A 22,029-nucleotide genomic window follows, 5' to 3' on the forward strand; every position below is an offset into this window, starting at 1 on the left:
TGAGCCGAGATCGCGCCACTGCACTCTGGCCTGGGCAACAGCGTGAGACTCCGTCTCAAAAAAAAAAAAAAAAATTCATAACACTAATTTTATCTTTTGGGAACCTACACCCATGCTAACAAAAGCCAAGTGGGGTACCTAGACTTCTAAACTTGCCAGGCTGTAATAAAACACCCTAAAAGTGCCACCATAATAGTATCAAAGAAGGTCAAATAGGGAGACAGGGCCTTTACTCCTGTCTAGCAATATGGGGACACCCCTTCCCCTCTACCCTTAGGTGGTATCAGAGGAGGCCTGGTTGAGACTGAGGACTTTCACCATCACTGAGTAATAATAAGGCAACCTACACTGTGGTGTCAGTGGTGATAACCTGGGAATTCTGACTTCTACCCCTACCCAGCAGTAACAAGGTGCTCTTCCTTATCCCTCAAGTATCAGCAAAGGCCATGTGGGAAATTGGGACTTACATCTCCACCTGGCAATAAGGAGACAGTGCCCCATCACTTTCAACTACAAGACCCAAAGAAATCCACCCAAAGGCGCATGATAATTAAATTTCTGAAAACTGAAGAAAAACAAACAAAAAAAATATTGAAATCAGCCAGGAAAAAAAAAAAACCGGCAACTTATCAACGGGGGAGGGAGGGCACAAAACAATTCAAATGACAGCAGATTTGTTATCAGAAATCACAGTGGTCAAAAGGAAGTAGAAAAATATTTTCAAGTGGTAAAAGAAAAGAAGTGTCAGACTAGAAATGTGTACCCAGTAAAATTATCCTCAAAGAATCAAGAGGAAGTCAAGACATTCTCCGTTAAAAGAAAACTAAGATAATTTGTCATTGGAGATCTAAAAGAATGAAGAATGACTAAAGGAGGTTCTCTAAACAGAAAGGAAGCAATAAAAAAAGAAACCTTGGAACATCACAAAGGAAGAAAAAACACAAGAAACAAAATTATGAATAAATAAAATAGGCTTTCCTTCTGCTCCTGAGTTTCTTAAATTATGTTTGATGGGTGTTTGATGTGGTTATAAATATATGTAGAGGAAATATGTGAAACTATTTTATTATAAATGAGGGAGGGTAAAGGGATATAAAAAGAGGTAAGATTTCTCCACTCCACTCAAACTGGTAAAATAACATCAGTAAACTGTGATACATATGTATATCTAATGTACCAAGAGCAATGTATATAAAAACACCTAAAGCAACTATTAGAAGAACTACACAAAGAGAGACACTCAAAAACACAGATGAATCCAAATGGAATTCTAAAAATGTTCAAGTAACCCACAGGAAGACAGATAATGAAAACAGAAATGGAGAACAAATAGAAAGACTTAAGTATTAACATAAATAATTACATTAAATATAAATGGTCTAAATGTACCAATTAAAAGATAGAAATTGGTACAGAAGATTGATGAGAAACCATGACCCAACTACATGCCGTTAGAAGTCATTTACCTCAAATAATAATATAGATAGGTTGTATGTAAAAGGATATAAAACATATGCCATGTGAACATTAATTTAAAAAAAAGCATGTTGGCTATATTAATATCCAATAAAGTAAGCTTAGGAGAAAAGAAAACTACCAAAGACAGAGAGGGACATTATATAATGATAAAAAGGCCTATCCACCAAGAAGTAATAGCAATTCTAAATGTATACACACCAAACAATGTGGCTGCAATACATAAAGCAAAAACATAGAAATAAAAGAATACACAAATCTATAATAACATAGATTTTTAAACACTCATCTTTCAACAACTGAGAGAAATACTAGACAGAAAATCATCACGTATACAGAACTCAACATAACAAGATCTAATCAACATTTATAGGACATTCCCCCACTACAAGAGCAGAATACACATTCCTTCCAAGTACCCACAGAACATATATCAAATATACCATATGGTGGGCCCTAAAACAAATGTCAACAAATTTAAAGGACTGAAATCACATGAAGTGTTTCTAGCTACAATGGAAAAACTAGAAATTAATAACAGAAAGACAGCAGGAAAATCTCCAAACACTTTGAAACTAAACAACACACTTACAGTCCTGAGTAGCAAAGAGGAAGTCATAAGGTAAATTACAAAAAATACACTGAACTGAACTAAAATGAAAATATAAAATATCAAAATTTGTGGGACACAGCTAAAGCAGTTCTGAGAGGAAAATTTATAATAGCATATTTTAAAAGTGGAAAACTCTCAAATCAGTAATCTAATCTGCTAACAAGAACCTAGAAAAAAAGAAGAGTTCAACAGACCAAAAGCAAGTAGAAAAAAAGGAACTAACAAAGAGCAGAAATGCTGAAATTGAACACAGAAAACAAATGAGAAAATTAATGTAATCAGGAGATGGTTCTTTGCAGAGATCAGTAAAATCAACAAACTGCTACCAAAACTGAAAAACAAGGCAGGAAGACACAAACTAACAATAACTGAAATGAGAGGCCAGGCATGGTGGCTCACCTGTACTCCCAGCACTCTGGGAGGCAGAGGTGGGCAGATCACCTGAGGTCAGGAGTTAGAGACCAGCCTGACCAACAAGGAGAAATCCCGTCTCTACTAAAAATACAAAAATTAGCCAGGCAACGTGGTGTGTGCCTGTAATCCCAGCTACTCAGGAGACTGAGGGAGGATAATCGCTTAACTCGGGAGGCAGAGGTTGCAGTGAGCCAAGATCGCGCCATTGTACTCAAGCCTGGGCAACAAGAGTGAAACTCCATCTCAAAAAAAAAAAAAAAGGAAAGAAAAAAAAACAGTAACTGAAATGAAACCGGGGACATTACCACATAGCCTGCAGACATCTAACAAATAATAAGAGAATGTTATAAACAATTCTACACACATAAATTTAGGTGAAATCAATCACTTCCTCTAAAAAACAAAAGCAACTCATCCAATTTGAAACACTTTATAACTATTAAGGAAACTGATTTCATAATTTTAAAATTTCAAAAATTAATAATCTCTGGGCCCATTGGCCAGGTGTGGTGGCTAACGCCTGTAATTCTAGCACTTTGGGGGGCCGAGGCAGGTGGATCACCTGAGGTCAGGAGTTCAAGACCAGCCTGGCCAACATGGCAAAACCCAGTCTCTACTAAAAATACAAAACTTAGCCAGGCGTGGTGGCACATGCCTGTAATCCCAGCTACTCAGGAGGCTGAGGAAGGAAAATCGCTTGAACCCAGGAGGCAGAGGCTGTGGTGACCTGAGATCGTACCATTGTACTCCAGCCTGGGCAACAAGAGCAAAATTGTGTCTCAAAAAAAAAAAAAAAAAAAAGAAAGAAAAAAAAAAGAATCTGGGCCCAGAGTATTTCACTGAAAATTCTACCAAATGTATAAAAAAGAATCAACACCATTCTATACAATCTCTTCCAAAAAATAAGAGAGAACATTTCCCTATTCGTTTATAAAGGTATTATAGTATTAACCCTGATATCAAGAGAGTACCAAAGAAAAAAAGAAACTACAGGACAATATTCGTTATTGATACACAAGAAAAAAATCCTTAAGAAAATATAAACAAGTGGTGACCTGAGATCGCACCATTGCACTCCAGCCTAGGCAACAAGAGCGAAACTCCATCTCAGATAGATAGATACACAGACAGACAGGCAGACAAACAGATAAATTTATATTCTTAAAAGCAAATGTATTTCTATATTATAAATGCATTTCTAAATTTATTTCTGGGTTCTATGTCTCAAAACTTGAAAATATAATACGATTTACAATCACTCCAAAAACATAAAATATTTAGGTGTAAATCTAACAACGTACGTATAGAAAATCTATGTTAAAAACTATACAACACTGGTGAGCAAAATAAAAAATCTAAATAAATGGAGATGACACCATCTTCACAGATTGGAAAACTCACCAAGAAAAGACGTTATTTCTCCCCAATCTGACAAACAACAAAATTCCTATCGAATTCCCAGGAAGATTTTTTTGTATTCTTTTTTGTACAAACTCATAATTTTTATGAGTTTTACTTCCAGTACCTTGATTATTCTAAGCTTATTTTTTCTTTTTTCCTTTTTTTAACCAAATAGCCAGACTTCAATATTCTAAGCTTATATAGAAAGGAAAAGAAACTAGAAGAGGTAACACAATTTGAAAAACGATACAGTAGACATAATAACTCTACCCAAAAAGTAAATAGGAAAAAAAAAAAAAAAACCTCAAGTCTATGTCTCACACTGTGCAATAAGGATTAATTAACTCAGCAAGTCTGGGTTTCCCACACCTTGCACATTCTGAGAAATATTTGGCCCTTGCCCAGCTCCCTAGGATGTAACTTCTAAGCCCTTGGAATGTCCAGCCTAGTAAGAAAGTCTTTCTTTACCTGGAGGTTTTAGGCCACTCCATATAGTCTATGCTAATAATGTGATTAATGGTGGGGGCCTTGGACCAAATGGCATCAGCTGGAGGGCTGCAGATGGAGGTCATCCATGAGGGCAGTCAACCACACCTACATACCCACCTACCAAAAAACCGTGGACACCACAGAGCTCAGCTGACCTTACCTAGTTTTCAGTATTCCACATGTTCTCATACATCACTGCTGGAAGAAACGAACTCTGTGCATATGACTTCACAGTGATAGGACAACTATAAATTTGGGCCTGGTGTCTCCTGGACCCTGTCCTTTGCTTCTTTTTCCATCACTGACTTAAATCTGTATCCTTTAGCTGTGACAAACCATAGCCATAAGTATAACAACTTTAAGTTCTGTGATTCTTTATGAAAATCAATTGAGTCTAGGAGAAGCCTTGGGGAATCCTAAACACACATATATAAAAAATTAACTCAAAATAGATCACAAAGATAAAACATAAAATGATAAAATATTGAAAAAAAAATGAGAAAATATCTTCAAGACGTAGAACTAGGCAAAGAGTTCTTAAACTTGACATAAAAAGCACAAACCATAAAGGGAGAAAAACCAGTACAGTGAATTTCAAATTTTAAAACTTGTGCTCCGTGAGGCCAGGTATGGTGGGTCACGTCTGTAATCCCAACACTTTCAGAGGCAAAGCCCGGAGGATCACTTGAGCCCAGGACTTCGAGACCAACCTGGGCAACATCGTAGGACCCTGTCCCTACAAAAAAACAAAACAAACAAACAAAAAGCCAGGAATGGTGGCACAAGCCTGTAACCAAAGCTACCTGGGAAGCTGAAACAGAAGGATCACTTGAGACGAGGAGGTCAAGGCTGCAGTGAGCCATAATAGCACAACTGCACTCCAGCCTGGGTGACAGAGTGAGACTATCTTCAAAAAAACGGGGGAAAAAGGGAGTGGGATAGGGAACTTGTGCTCAGTGGCTAGATATGATGGTATGCACCTGTAATCCCGGCTACTCAAAAGGCTGAGGTGGAGACTGGGTATGGTGGCTCACAACTGTAATCCCAGCATTTTGGGAAGCCGAGGCAGGCAGATCACTTGAGGACAGGAGTTTGAGACCAACCTGTCCAACATGGTGAAACCCCATCTCTACTAAAGATACAAAAATTAGCTAGGCGTGGTGGCAGGCACCTGTAAACCCAGCTACTTGAAAGGCTGAGGCAGAATGCTTGAACCCATTAGGCAGAGGTTACAGTGAGTCAAGACTGCACCACTACACTCTGGCCTGGGCAACAGTGCAAGACCCTGTCTTAAAAAAAAAAAAAAAAAAAAAAAAAAAGGCCGGGCGCGGTGGCTCACGCCTGTAATCCCTGCACTTTGGGAGGCCGAGGCGGGTGGATCACGAGGTCAGTAGATGGAGACCATCCTGGCCAACACGGTGAAACCCCGTCTCTACTAAAATACAAAAAATTAGCCGGGCGCGGTGGCGGGCGCCTGTAGTCCCAGCTACTCCGGAGGCTGAGGCAGGAGAATGGCGCGAACCCGGGAGGCGGAGCTTGCAGTGAGCCGAGATGGTGCCACTGCACTCCAGCCTGGGCGACAGAGTGAAGACTCCGCCTCAAAAAAAAAAAAAAAAAAAAAAAAAAAAAAAAAAAAAAAGCCCAGGTGAAGTGGCTCACACCTGTAATCCCAGCACTTTGGGAGGCTGAGGCAGGTGGACCACGAAGTCAGGAGTTCCAGACCAGCCTGACCAACATGGTGAAACCCTGTCTCTACTAAAAGTAGAAAAATTAGCCAGGCATGGTGGTACATGCCTATAAGCCCAGCTACTCAGGAGGCTGAGGCAGGAGAATCACTTGAACCCAGGAAGCAGAGGTTGCAGTGAGCCATGATCGCACCACTGCACTCCAGCCTGTGTGATAGAGCAAGACTCTCTCAAAAAAAAGAAAAAAGAAAAAAAGAAAGGCTGAGGTAGGAGGGGATCACTTGAGCCCAGGAGTTCAAGACCAGCCTGGGCAACGTAGCAAGCTCCAGTCTCTAAAAAAAAAAATTAAAATTAAATTTTAAAAATAATAAAAACTTGCACTTTATAGGAGATGCAATTGAAAGTGAGAGGTGATGCCAGCTGGGCTTCCTGGGTCAAGTAAGGGCTTAGAAAACTGTAAAACTCATTCATTTCCTGCATCAGGACTTACTGCAGTTCTGGATAAATAATATTGAGGATATATGCTTAAAATATTCCTAACACCACGATTTGCTTATGTGTTTTCTTCCCCAAGAAAGCTATAAACAGTGATAATTTTAGCGGTAAGTTTTCCTTGTGTGCCCTCCCCCAAAACCAGGGTTAAAGAAAAGATTAACTGCCTGTTTTTCTGTGATCAGCAGACCTTATCTATCCTCCCAATTCCTTGTAAACATAGTTTGTAAGTTCTATAAGGTCCTGCTTTTCTTGCTGTGCAGCTGCAAGGACATAAAACAGGTAAGCGTAAGTCGCAATTTCGGTTTTTCTCAATATCTAAGGCAGGTCACTTAATAATTTACTGCCTTTGTTTCTTGCCCCTGTAACATGTTTCCCGCCTCATGTATCTCCCGCCTTACAGTTTACCCAAGCTAGCAGTGGCAACCCATTCAGGACCCCTTCCACGCGTGGAAGCTTTGTACTTTCGCTCTGCTCAATAAAACCTACAGCTCACTCTCTCTTGGTCCGAGACTCTGTCACTTGTTGTGGTCAGCCACCACACCAATTCTTTGGCGTGGCTAGGCAAAGAACCTTGGGTGTTACATCTTGGCGAGTCAGCCAGGAGACTCCAGGAAGAGTATCCCAATCACCACGCAGTGAGTACCCTCGGACCTCTTTCGCTTGCTATTCTGTCCTGTCCTTCCTTAGAATTTGGAAGCTAAACACTGGGCACCTGTCGGCCAGTTAAAGGCAATTAGCATGACCACGGGACTAAAGACAGGGGCGTCACGCTTTCTGGGAAAGGCTCTCTGACAACCCCCAACCCTTTGAAGTCAGGCACATTGGTTTGCCCGGAACCAGTTCTAACTCTTTCACTTTCCGTGGGTCCCGAAGTACACCCGGGAGTGCTCAGCAAACGCCACAGTCTCCCAGATATCCTGGTTGAGACCATGGCCCCACCAGAGGCTCCCACAGCACGGGTTACTAAGCATGAGACAGCCACATCTTCTGACCCCTGCCTCCTGGGTCCAAATATCTGCCGGTTAGACTTCTTTCCTCACCTCGTAAGCAAGATTATTTCCACTAAACAGGACCAAGAATCCCTATTTAGGAGCCTTAAGTTTTTAAGGTGGCGTCCAGAGGTTCCCTGTCCGTGGCGCCCTCCGGAATTTAGGCAGGTGTTGCCATCTGACTGCCACTTTGAAAGGCCAGTTCCCACCACTGCGTATGGTCTCCCACATCAGGATAATTTGAAGACAGATCTGTAATTTCCATGTGGATGGTAGAGGCCCTAGGACACTTCCTTCATTGTTCCCCAGATGAACTTCCCTTTTTTTTGGTGCTTCTCAAGTACAATCTGTGGTGTGTGGGTACGTCCCTTAGAGCAGTTGAATTGCTATTTCAACCATTCCATCCTGGGTATTGGAAGGAAGAAAATATAGTCATCTGAGACACAGGATACTGGCACCACCTTAAGAGGGGGGCTTACTCCTGTGACGTAAAGTGGGGACAAAAGGCTAGAATACAGCAGTTGTTCTGTCGACCCTGGCCTAGAGGACATCAACCACCCCTTTTGAGCTTACTAAGCCTCCTGTCGCTAATTCAGAGATTCCTCCTTGAAGGACAGTTTTATGGCCAGGCCCACGTACACTGGGCCTTGGCATGCAAGCATCAGTGGTTACCCCGACCCAGGCCTTGCCACCCTGGAACAGATAGGACGCACTGGCAAAGGGACCACAATAAATCCAACAGTCCTCATGCCCCATCTAGTGGTCAATGGATGCACGGCAGGGGGCAAGGACGATTTCCATTCTGCTGGTAAGCATGGTTAAATCCAGTAAATGGAAGGCTCAGGGACGACCATGCACTCCAAGCACAATTGGACTTGACCCTTGGCGGGGTGCCCTAAGGGGAAGACGAGTCCCTAAGACTAACTAGGTGTGCGGGTATACCTGTGTTTAAAATTCCAGATGGGCACTACACCTTCAAAACCAGACACTCCCTTAAGATGTATCCTGAATAAATGGGACAAGTTCGACCCTGAGACCTTAAAAAAGCAGCAGCTGATGTTCTTCTGCACCAATGCCTGGCCTTGGTACTCCTCACAAAACAGAGAAACTTGGCCCCCCTGAGGGAAGTGTTGATTATAACACCATTCTACAACTACATCTTCTCTGTAAACGGGAATGGAAATGGAGTGAAGTCCCTTAGGTACAGGCTTGCTTTACCCTTCGTGACAATACTGCTGTATGCCAAGCCTGCAAGATTTGCCCAAATGACAAAAACCCACAGTTGCCTCCATGCTCAGGGCCTCTTTCCTCAGCCCTACTCTCCTCCCTCACTGACTCTCCTCCATCCAGCCCCACCCAAGTGTTAGAGGCACACCGAAAAGAAAACGTAAACTCTGCAAACCAGGCACCCAAACTATGTCCCTTACAAGCAGTAGGACGAGAATTTAGGCCCACCCATGTGCATGTCTCTTTCTCACTCTCAGATTTAAAACAAATAAAGGCAGACACAGGGAAATTCTCAGATGATCCCAATAACTATATAGATGCCTTACAAGGGTTAGGGCAGTACTTTGATCTAGCATGGAGCGACATCATGTTGCTCCTTAATCAGATCTTAAGTCCTACTGAAAAGGAGGCAGCTTTAGCAGCAGCCCAGCATTTTAGGGATTTATGGTATCTCAGCCAGGTAAACACATCAAATGGCCCCAGGGGAGAAGGAGACCACAAAAGACGTCCCCACTGTAGACCCTCATTGTGATACCGACTCAGATCATGGAGACTGGAGCCGCAGGCATTTTGCTAACTTGTGTCTTGGAAGGGTTAAGATTAGGAAGAAGCCTATGAACAACACAATGCTCTCCACAATTACACATGGAAAAGAGGAAAACCCTGCAGCTCTTCTAGAAAGGATACAGGAGGCTCTAAGAAAGTATACCTCCCTAACTCTAGATTCCCTGGAAGGCCAACTTATTCTAAAGGATAAATTTATCACCCGATCAGCAGCTGATATTAGAAAACTCCAAAAGTCTGCCTTCGGCCCAGAACAAAATTTGGAGGCATTATTAAACCTGGTGACCTTGGTGTTCTATAAAAAGGACCGAGAGAAACAGGCCAAAAGGGAAAAGTAAGATAAGCGAAAGACCAGCCTCGGTCATGGACCTCAGACAAGCAAACCTTGGAGGTTCAAAGAGCACAAAAAATGGAGCCGGACAATTGTCTGGTAGGGCTTGTTATCAGAGCGGTTTGCAAGGACACTTTAAAAAAGACTATTCAACAAAAAACAAACAGCCCCCTCGCCCATGTCCAATATGCCAAGGAAATCACTGGAAGGTGTACTGCCCCAGACGATGAAGGTTCTCTGGGCCAGAGGCCCCCAGCCAGATTATTCAGCAACAGGACTGAGGGTGTCCGGGGCAAGTGTCAGCTTATACCACCCTCACAGAGCCCCAGGTAAGCTCAACCATTAAAGGCCAGGAAATCGATTTCCTCCCGTACAACAGCACGGCCTTCTCACTGTTAATCTCCTGCCCTGGATGGTTATCCTCAAGATCCATTACCATCTGAGGAATCCTAGCACAGCCTGTAACCAGGTATTTCTCCCACCTCCTCAGCTACAATTGGGAGACCTTGCTCTTTTCACACGTCTTTCTTGTCATGCCTGAGAGTCCCACACCCTTATTAGGGAAGGACACATTAGCCAAAGCTGGAGCTATTATCTACATGAATACGGGGGGACAAGTCACCCATTTGTGTACCTTACTCGAGGAGGGAATCAACCCTGAAGTCTGGGCATTGGAAGGACAATTCGGTAGGGCAAAAAATGCCCATCCAGTTCAAATTAGGCTAAAAGACCCCACCACTTTTCCTTATCAAAGGCAATATCCCCTAAGGCCTGGAGTTCATAAAGGACGAGAGGATATTATCAGGCATTTAAAAGCTCAAGGCTTAGTGAGAAAATGCCACAGTCCCTGCAACACCCCAATCCTAGGAGTACAAACACCAAATGGTCAGTGGAGACTAGTGCAAGACCTCAGAATCATCGATGAGGCAGTAATTCATTTATATCCTGCTGTACCCAACCTCTATACCCTGCTCTCTCAGATACCAGAGGAAGCAGAATGGTCCAGTTCTGGACCTCAAGGATGCCTTCTCCTGCATTCCCCTGCACACTGACTCCCAGTTCCTCTTTGCCTTTGAGGATCCTACAGACCACACGTCCCAACTTTCATAGATGGTCTTGCCCCAGGGGTTTAGGGATAGCCCTCATCTGTTTGGTCAGGCACTGGCCCAAGACCTAGGCCAATTCTCAAGTCCAGGCAGTCTAGTCCTCCAATATGCGGATGACTTACTTTTGGCTACCAGTTTGGAGACCTCATGTCAGCAGACTACTCTAGATCTCTTGAATTTTCTAGCTAATAGAGGGTACAAGGTATTTAAGTCAGAGGCCCAGCTCTGCCTACAACAAGTTAAATATCTAGGCCTAATCCTAGCCAAAGGAACTAGGGCCCTCAGCAAAGAACAAATTCAGCCTATACTGGCTTACCCTCGCCCTGAGACATTGAAACAGTTGCGGGGATTCCTTGGAATCACAGGCTTTTGCCGACTGTGGATCCCTGGATACAGTGAGATGGCCAGGCCACTCTATATTCTGATAAAGGAGACCCAGAGGGTGAATACCCATCTAGTAGGATGGGAACCAGAGGTGGAAGCAGCCTTCAAAACTTTAAAACAGACCCTAGTACAAGCTCCAGCCCTAAGTCTCCCCACAGGACAAAATTTCTCTTTATATGTCAGAGAGAGAGCAGAAATAGCTCTTGGAGTTCTTACTCAGACCCAGGGAACAGCCCTACAATCAGGGGCATACCTAAGTAAGGAAACTGACGTAGTAGCAAAAGGCTGACCTCACTGTTTATGGGTGGTTGCAGCAGTGGCATTCTCAGTATCAGAGACTATCAAAATAATACAACGAAAGGATCTCACTGTCTGCACTACTCACGATGTAAGTGGCATATTAAATGCTAAAGGAAGTTTGTGGCTCTCAGATAACCACCTACTCAAATACCAGGCACTAATCCTTGAAGGACCAGTGTTTCAAATACGCACATGTGCAGCCCTCAACTCTGCCACTTTTCTCCCAGAGGATGTGGAGCCAATAGAGCATAACTGCCACCAAATTATCACCCAGACTTATGCTGCCCAGGAGTATCTCTCAGAAGTCCCCTTAACTAACCCTGACCTTAACCTGCATACTGATGGAAGTTCATTTATAGAAAATGGGGTACAAAGGGCAGGCTATGCCATAGTTAGCAATGCAACAGTACTTGAGAGTAAGCCTCTTCCCCCAGAGACCAGCACCCAGTTAGCAGAACTAGTGGCACTTACCTGAGCCTTAGAACTGGGAGAAGGAAAAAGAATAAATGTGTAGATAGATAGCCGGTATGCTTATCTAGTTCTACATGCCCATGCTGCAATACGGAAAAAGAGGGAGTTTATAACCTCCGGGGAGACACCCATTAAGTACCACAAGGAAATCATGAAATTATTGCACGCAGTGCAGAAACCCAAGGAGGTGACAGTCTTACACTGCCAGGGTCATCAAAAAGGTGAAGGAGAAGCAGCAGAAGGAAACCACTGAGCAGACGCTGAGGCCAAAACTGCTGCTAAGCAGGACTTCCCTTTAGAACTGTCCATGGAAGGGCCCTTAGCATGGAGCAACCCCCTCCAGGAGGTTAAGCCCCAGTATTCCCCAACCGAAACAGAATGGGGACTCTCACGGGGACATAGTTTTCTCCCCTCAGGGTGGTTAGCGACAGAAGAGGGAAAGGTGCTCATACCTGAAGCCAGCCAGTGGAAAATACTTAAGACCCTCCACCAAACTTTTCATATAGGTATTGAAAGTACCCATAAGATGGCCAAATCCCTATTTACAGGGCCAAACCTTCTCAAAACCATCCGGCAGGTAGTCAAGGCCCGCAAGGTGTGCCAAAAAAATAATCCCTTGGTCCATCATAAGGCCCCTCTCGGGGAACAAATAGGGCACTATCCTGGACAGGACTGGCAGTTAAACTTCACCCATATGTCTAAGTCAAGGGGATTTCAATACTTGTTGGTCTGTGTTGATACCTTTACAAATTGGGTGGAAGCCTTCCCCTGCAGAACAGCGAAGTACCAAGAAGTAGTTAAAATTTTACTTCACGAAATAACTCCTAGATTCAGACTTCCCCAAAGCTTACAGAGCGACAACGGTCCAGCTTTTAGAGCTACAGTAACTCAAGGAATTTCCAAGGCACTAGGAATACAACATCACCTTCACTGCGCTTGGAGGCCACAATCCTCAGGGAAGGTCAAAAAGGCAAATGAAACACTAAGGAGGCATTTGAGAAAGCAACTCCCATGGCCCACTCTCCTGCCCATGGCCTTGGTAAGAATCTGAAATTCCCCTCACAGAATGGGGCTCAGTCCATAGGAAATGCTGTATGGATGGCCTCTTCTCACAAATGACCTCCTGCTCAATCAGGAAACGGCCAATTTGGTCAAAGATATAACTTCTCTAGCAAAATATCAACAAAACTTTAAAACTTTACCCAAAGGGTGTGACAGGAAAAAAGGAAGAGAGTTGTTCCAACCAGAAGATCTAGTATTGGTCAAGTCCCTCCCCTCTACCTTCCCATCTACGGATCCCTTGTGGGAGAGACCATACTCAGTAATCCTCTCTATCCCCACTGCAGTTAAGGTGGCAGGAGTGGAATCCTGGATTCACCACACCCGAGTTACACCTTGGACACCCTCTGAGGAACTTACGGGACTATCAGCTCAGGAGTCTCAAGATCAGCCAGACCAGCCTTGATACACCTGTGAGCCATTGGAGGCCCTGCTTCTCCTATTTCAGAAGGAAGCACCCCAGGCTAAAAAGACTCCTACAGTTAATCCTAAAGAAGAAAAACTCATCTCTACCTAAAAGAAGATAAGCAGAAAACCTACATGATCTTTGACCTCTCTCCTTGCTCTCTCTAATGGAGTCCTTATACTGTTTCATGACATTAAACAGTATACTATCCATACTCTTTGCAGTAGGATCACATACTGTAGCTCCTGCCGGGACAAAAATCCTGATCACATCAACCTTTTTTCTATCGTCCTTCCTTTTAACACAATTTACTCCTTCTTCCCTCCTCCTTTCCACTACTGCTCCACCTACAGAGTGCCATGACTCCGTTTATAAGGATCTCCTCTAAGTTTCTTCTAACTCTCCTAATACTAAGTATTCTTTCTGCCACCTCTTCATCCCTCCCTTGCTGCACTTGCTTCTCTAATGCATGCTCTCCTCCCCTTCCCAGAAACACTGATGCAGTCAACTTCGAAAGGATGTTCTTTAAAACTAAATCAGGCTTCACTACCCACACCTATATGAAAAAGGAATGTTATAGTCTGCTTCTCTCTGCTCCCACAATGGCTGTACATACCACCAAGGAAAAATGACCCAGTCCAACTGTCCCGATGCCATAGGGACCACCCAGTGTTGGACATATTACACCCATGTGGGTATAACTGATGAAGGAGGTGTCCAGGATAAAGCCAAAAAACATGTCCAACAAGTAATTAAAAACGTGGTCCAACCATCTAACACTCCAAGTCCATATAACAAACTAGACCTTTCCAGGTTACAAAAACTCTTGACTCTCATTCCCATCTCTGGAGTCTATTTAACACCACACTCACAGGAATGCAGGAGGCCTCTCCTGACAATCCAACTAACTATTGGATGTGTCTTCCCTTGCATTTCCAACCATATGTTCCCAGTAGTCCCTGTCCCAGGACACTGGAACCTATCCACCTTAGTCCTAAACACCACCGGGGCAATTGGCTCCCTAGTCACCAATCTCCCACCCATACAAGGCCTCAAATCTCACATGTATAAATTTCAACATGCCTCCAAATAGAAACATCTCTCAATGTCAATCCTGGATACTGGTGACCTCAGGTTTCACCTGTCTAATTTCAGACATCTTTTTCATCTGTGCTAACACAGCTTATTCATGTCTAAATGGCAGCCCAAAAGAGTTATGCTTTCTCTCATTTCTAGCACCCCCCATGTTCATTTATACTGAAGAAGAGTTGCAAAGTCTCCTTATACCCCAGTCCCACCAAGCACAAGCTCCTATTCTCCCTTTTATGGTAGGAGCCAGAATACTGGGCAGGCTTGGGACTGGAACTGGAGGTGTAACCTCCTTCATCCAATTCTATTATAAAATATCACAAGAATTAAATGATAATATGGAACGGGTTGCTAACTCCCTGATGACCCTACAAAGCCAGCTTAATTCTCTAACTGAGGTAGCCCTCCAAAACCGAAGGGCCCCAGACTTATTAACAGCTAAAAGAGGAAGAACCTGCCTCTTCTTAGGGGAAGAATGTTGCTGCTTCATCAACCAGTCAGGAATTATTGCCGAAAAGGTCCAGGAGCCAAGGGAACGAATAGAATGTAGAAAGAAAGAGTTCCAACTCTCAGGACCCTGGAGTATATTTAACCAGCGAGTATCTTGACTTCTCCCCTTTCCAGGCCCTACATGTAACAGCCATCTTGCTATTACTCGCCTTTGGGCCCTATATTTTTAACCTCCTTGTCAACTTTGTTTCCTCCAGGATCAAGGCCATCAAGCTATAAATGGCCTTACAAATGGAACCTCAAATGAGTTTAACTCACAGTTTCTACCGAGGACCCTTGGATCAACCCACTGGTCTCCTGACTGGCCTAGAAAGTTCCCCTCTGGAGGATAATACAACAGCAGGGCCCCATCTTTGCCCCTAACCAGCAGGAAGTAGCTACAGCGGTCATCGCCCAGTTCCCAACAGCAGTTGGGGTGTCCTGTTTAGAAAGGGGACTGAGAGGCAATGCCAGCTGGGCTTCCTGGGTCGAGTAGGGGCTTAGAAAGTTGTAAAATTACTCATTTCCCATATCAGGACTTACTTCGGTTCTGGATAAATAACATTGAGGATATATGCTTAAAATATTCCTAACACACGGATTTGCTTATGACTTTCTTCCCCAAGAAAGCTATAAACAGCGACAATTTTAGCTGTAAGTTTTCCTATGTGCCCCACCACCGAAACCAGTTAAAGAAAAGATTAACTGCCCATTTTTCTGTGATCAGCGGACCCAATTCCTTGTAAGCACAATTTGTAAGTTCTATAAGATCCTGTTTTTCTTGCTGTGCAGCTGCAAGGACATAAAACAGGTAAGCATAAGTCACAATTTCAGGTTTTCTCAAAATCTAAGGCACGTCACAAAATAATTTACTGCCTTTGTTTCTCGATCCTGTAATGTGCTTCCCGCCTCACGTATCTCCTGCCTTAAAGAGTTTAAAAGGCAATCACCCAAGCTAGCAGTGGCAACCCATTCAGGACCCCTTCCACACTGTGGAAGCTTTGTACTTTCGCTCTGCTCAATAAAACCTACAACTCTCTCTCTCAGTCCGAGTCTCTGTCACGCGCTGCAGTCAGCCGCAACCTGGGAGGCGGAGGTTACAGTGAGCCAAGATCCCGCCACTGCACTCTTGCCTGGGTGACAGAGCAAGACTCCATCTCAAAAAAAAGAAAAAAAGAAACAATACAATCAGAACATGGGTAAAAGGCATGAAGAGACATTTCATGATTGAAGAAATTTTCTTCATTTCTTCATGATTTGAAGAAAACAGACAGGTGGGAAAATAAGCATATGAAAACTTGGTCAATTTACAGGGATTAAGACCTGGTTTTCAGGCCAGCATGTGAGAAGCTTGAAAGTCATCATCTAACTAGTAAAAAGCTAAACAAAGTGAAAAAGCAACAACTCTTCTTAAATCCCAAAGAGAACTGAGATCACAGTACAAACAGCTGCCCCCAAAACAGAAGAGAGCAACTAGGCAAATGCACATAATACAATTACTAGAGCTTGAAACTTGTGTGGGACACACCACCCGGCTGGGAAAACTTGAATTATAATTAATTGCTGGAGGCTGAGTATGAAGAAGTCTGAGGTTAAAAATTCTAAAATGACCCTGTCATAGGGAGGCTACCACACTTGTATGAGTTTTTCTTCCAGGAGTTTGACATGGTTCTCACAGCAAATATCAGAGAAAAATCCCCTCATGACTCCGGAAAAGGGAAGATAAAAGGGGCCATTTTGAAATATACCAGAGCACTCTGTTCTTAATAAGGCCTGCCCTCAGGAGAAACTATTTAACCAGAGCCTAACCTCTTTGTAGTTTTAACAGAGCCTAACTTACCTTGGGGAAGAGAAATAACAAACTCCAGTCAATTCTAGCCTTCTGGGTGGTTAAAGGGAAATACCCAACTAAAGCTCCCTGTAGCCATCCTGTCCCACTCAAGTTAGCAAAACCAGAAAAAAACTGAGAAGGATTTGCGAAGTTAAAACCTAGGGGCACCAACTCACTAAAACACTGAGGCCAAATCACAGGACACTTCCCCTCCCCACACACCTTACCATCACATTACTAAAGGTCTGTTCACCAGTTTCTTTTATCCAGTATATCACAATCAGCTTTCAAAAAATAAAAAGTACAAGGCATACTTTAAGGCAAGAAAAAGAAAATAGTTTGAAGAAATAGAGCAGGCTTCAGGACTAGACTCAAATATGGCAAGAATCGTGGAATTTCTAGACCGGGAATTTAAAACAACTATGATAAATAAGGTAAAGGCTCTAACTGAAAAAGTAGACATCATCCAAGAACAGATGGATAATGTAAACAGAGGGATAAAAATTCCAAGAATCAAAAAGAAATGCTACAGATCAAAAATACTCTAATAAATACTCTAATAGAAATAAAGAATGCCTTTAATGGGCTCATTAGTAGACTGGACTCAGCACAGAAATCTCTGAGCTTGAAGATGTGTCAACAGAAACTCTTAAAACTGAAAATAAAGAGAAAAAGGCTGGCAAAAATGGAACATAATTATTTACAAAAGAAAAAAAAAAAAGAAGAAGAAGGCAGAGGCTGCAGTCAGCCAAGATCACACTGCTACACTCTAGCCTGGGCAACAGAGCAAGACTCCATCTCAAAAAAAAAAAAAAATTGCATTATATCCAAGAATTGTGGGACAACTACAAAAGGTATGCCTTACACCCTTCACAAAATTTAACTCAAAACATATCACAAACCTAAATGTAAAACACAAAACTATAAAACTCCCAGAAAATAACATAATAGAAAACCTAGATGGCACTGGTTATGGCAATGATTTTTTAGGTAAAACAACGGCACAATCCATGAAAGAAACAACTGATAAGCTTAACTTCATTAAAATAGAAAACATCTGCTCTGCAAAAGACAATGCCAAGAGAATAAGATAAGCCACAGAATGAGAGAAAATACAGTAGGCCCTCCATATCCGCAGGTTCCACATCTGCAGACTCAACCAACAACAGATCAAAAATATTAACAATAAAAATAATCAAACTTTAAAAACAATATAGTATAGCAACTATTTACACAGCACTTACATTGTATTCGGTATTGTAAGGAATCTAGAGATGATTTAAAGTACATAGAAGTGTGTAGATTATATGTAAATACTACACTATTGTATATAAAGGACTTCAGCATCCTCAGATTTTGGTATCAGGGGTCCTGGAACCAAGCCTCCATAATACCAAAGGATGATTTTATTTGCAAAAGACATGTTCGATAAAGGCCTGTCATCCAAATATACAAAGAACTCTAAACTCAACAATAAGAAAACAAACAACCCAATTAAGAAATGGACTTTATAAAGACCTTTACAGAGACCTCATCAAAGATGATATACAGGCAGCAAACAAGTATATGAAAAGGTGTTCCACCTCATACATCATCAGGAAAATGCAAATTAAAACAACAAAATACTACACACATATTAGAAAGGCAAAATCCAGAACACTGACAACACCAAATGCTAAGTAGGATGTGGAGCAACAGAACCTTCATGTATTGCTGGAATGCAAAATGGCACAGCCTCTTTGGAAGAAAGTTTGGCAGTTTTTTTTACAAAACTAAATATACAAAATTAAATACACACAAAACTAAATATACTTTTACCACATGATCCAGCAATTGAGCTCCTAAGTATTTAGGCAAGGGAGGTGGGGACCAAAATAAAAGTCCTAAACCCTTCCGACAGACTACTGGACCCTCCTTTGTCTAAAAGATCCCAAAATTTTAAGTTAGCAGCCATGGCAAGACACGAGGCTGTTCATGATCCATTTGCTTCCAACCCTTTCTAATAATCACTGGATGTTCTCAAAAGCCAGCGTGAGAAAACAAAAGTCCAAAAGACCCCTTCGTTCAAGTCATCTAAACACACCCCTCTCCTGTTTTTACAGTTTCAACATGACAACTATTTTAGGCCACAAAGATTTTCTTATTGATAAATGACTTTTGGAAAGGACTGGTTCTGGCCAGCCACCTGAGGATGCAGTTTACGGACTTCTTCCCTACATTTCACCTTTTACATGTAGAACCTAATTACAATGCATTTAAATATAAAATCTCCACCCCAAAGTGATTATGGGAGGTATGTTACATATATGTGTAAACCTCAAACACACGTGTGTGGATCTCCTTCATGAATATTCATGGCTCCTTCTGTAACCTGTTGAATATAGCTGTATGCCTGGCCAATCATCAGCATAAATTCCTATCTTAAACCCTTACCCCACCTGACCCCACCCTGCCTGGAAATGCCTATCTCTCAGCTTCTGCTGAGACTATGCCTCCCTGTCTGTCAGAATGGCCTATACAGGCTGCAAACCTTTGTGAGAAATGAAGCTCTCCTTTCCAAATCTATAAACCTCATCACTCTTCAGCTGCCAGAGTTGAAAGCTGACATCCACACAAAAACCTACACACAGCTGTTTACAGCAACATTCCTCATAATTGCCAAAACCTGGAAACAACCAAGATGTCCTTCAGTAGGTGAACGTTGATAAACTGTGGTACATCCAGACAATGGGATATTATTCAGCACTAAAAACAAATGAGCCATCAAGCCATGAAAAGACATGGAGAAACTTAAAATGCATATTACTAAGTGAGTAAAGCCAAGAATATACAACAACAAGAATCAACCCTAATGCAGGGGGTCCCCAAACCCCAGGCCACAAACCAGCACCAGTCAGTGGCCTGTTGGGAGCCCGGCTGCACAGGAGGTGAGCAGCTGCAGGTGAGTGAGGGGAGCTGAGCACTACCTCCTGTCAGATCAACGGCGGCATTAAATTCTCATAGAAGCGAGAACCCTATGGTGAACTGCACATGCAAGGGATGTAGGTTGTGTGCTCCTTATGAGAATCTAATGATAAATATAATGCAGTGCACCTGAATCATCCCAAAACCATCCACCCCACTCCACCCCACCCCACCCCACCCCACCCCACCCTGGTCCATGGAAAAACTGTTTTCCACCAAACCAGACCCTGGTGCCAAAAAGGTTGGGGACTGATACCCTAATGCATGAACAATGGGTGATAACAGTGTGTCCATGTAGATTCATCAACTGTAACAAACACACTATACTACTAGGAGATGATGATATTAGGAGGTTGTGCATGTGTAGGGACAAGAGATACATGGGAAATCTCTGTACCTCCCAATGAATTTTCCTGCTGCTCTAAAAAAACTGCTCTAAAAAAGAAAGTCTATTGTTTAAAATGAGACATCACTACCACAAGGAGATACCATTATACTATCAAAATGGCTAAATTGTTTTACACCAAGTGGTAGCAAGGATAAAAAGAAAACTAGATCACTTATACATACATTGCTGCTGGAAATGGTACAGTCACTCTAGAAAACTGTGTGACAGTTTCTTTAAAACCTAAATATGCAACTACTACACAATCCAGCAACTGCACTCCTGGGCATCTACTCAGCCAAAGAAATGAAGACATATGTTCATACAAAAACCTATACCCACATGTTTATAGCAACTATATTCATAATAGTCAAAAACTGAAAACATCCCAAATGTTTTTCAATAAGTAAATGGTTAAACAAAGCGTATTCTCTCCAATACCACCATTACTGAATGCTACTCATCAATAAAAAGGAATGGACTGTTGGCACATGTGACAACTGGATGAAAATCCAGAGAAGCCAATTTCAAAGGTTATATATTGTTATGATTTCATTTATAAAGTATTCTTGAAAAACAAAACTATAGAAATGAAGAGTAAGTGGCTTCTAAGAGTTAAGAGATAAAGGAGACGGGGCAGAGAGAGAAGTGGGTGTGGGAAACGTGAGGTATCTGGAAATGTTCTGAATCTCGGCTCTATCAATGTCAATACCTTGGTTACAACACAATTATTTCTTAAAACTGCATGTAAATCTATAATTATCTCAAAATAAGAAGTTTAGTTAAAAAGATGAAGGAAAAACTCTAATATGACTAGAGGGCCAATGTTTTTTTTTTTTTTTGAGACGAAGTCTCGCTCTGTCGCCCAGGCTGGAGTGCAGTGGCGCGAGCTCACTGCAATCTCCGCCTCCCGGGTTCACGTCATTTTCCTGCCTCAGCCTCCTGAGTAGCTGGGACTACAGGCGCCCGCCACCACGCCCGGCTAAATTTTTTTTTTTTTTTTTTGTACTTTTAGTAGAGACAGGGTTTCACCATATTAGACAGGATGGTCTCGATCTCCTCACCTCGTGATCCACCCGCCTCGGCCTCCCAAAGTGCTGGGATTATAGGCGTGAGCCAACTAGAGGGGCAATTTTTTTTATTTGATATACAGTAACACTGAACATTATTAAATATTCAAACACTATAATTTTCAGTATGAAACAATAAAACATATCCCCTGAATATTCTTGTACCACAACCACTCTTCAAAGATTCACATATAAACAATAAGAATTTTAGCTCACCTTCCACGCTATCAGAACAGGAAGTTCCAATGCCAGTGTCTCCACTGTCAGAAGCTATACTGTGTCTCCTGATATGGTTATTTCGATGGTTAGATGGAACAGTTGTGGCCTGCCACAATGATTCATTACCAGGTAGCCATGCTGATGAATAATCTGGGCCTAAAAAGGGAAATATGTAACAGTTAACACATATATCTGAATAGGCAGAAGTTTTTTTTTTTACCTTGTGGAAAATACACAAGGGTATAAAAGGTATAAAATGTTCTTTTCTGCCCAAAATAATTTAAAATGATCAACAAAATTAACCAAATAAATGTATATATCACACATATATCAATTAAGTGTGATTACATAAGCTTTTTCTAGCTGAAGAACTCTGTTTTCTGCTTCTGGGCATTAAACTTTTAAAGATGTACTGCTGTGTTATTAAAAATGTTGAAACTATCCACTTATCTTCAAATGTCAGTACTCTGCTCTAGAATAATTGATAGGTAGGCATCTGTGATTCCACATATATGCATTAGCTGAGAATAATCAGGGCTCAGGAAAAATTCAATAATAATGCATGATAATAT

The 22,029-nt window shown here is 42.2% G+C and overlaps 1 protein-coding gene across 13 annotated transcripts in view; it reads right to left on the reverse strand.

Annotated features, from left to right (window-relative positions):
- LOC105465504 (centrosomal protein 85 like) overlaps positions 1–22,029 on the reverse strand; it is a 311,447-nt gene that overhangs the window by 213,785 nt on the left and 75,633 nt on the right. For 12 of the 13 annotated variants that reach the window (XM_011713950.2, XM_011713949.3, XM_071096359.1 and 9 more), the window contains one exon: positions 21,455–21,613. In XM_011713950.2, the coding sequence (XP_011712252.1) occupies positions 21,455–21,613 (159 nt within the window). Of the gene's footprint in view, positions 1–4,553; positions 5,659–21,454; positions 21,614–22,029 lie in introns of those variants that run through there. The other variant, XM_011713955.2, reaches the window with a different exon arrangement.

Source organism: Macaca nemestrina, chromosome 5 (assembly GCF_043159975.1).
Source record: "Macaca nemestrina isolate mMacNem1 chromosome 5, mMacNem.hap1, whole genome shotgun sequence".
Lineage (NCBI taxonomy): Eukaryota > Metazoa > Chordata > Mammalia > Primates > Cercopithecidae > Macaca > Macaca nemestrina.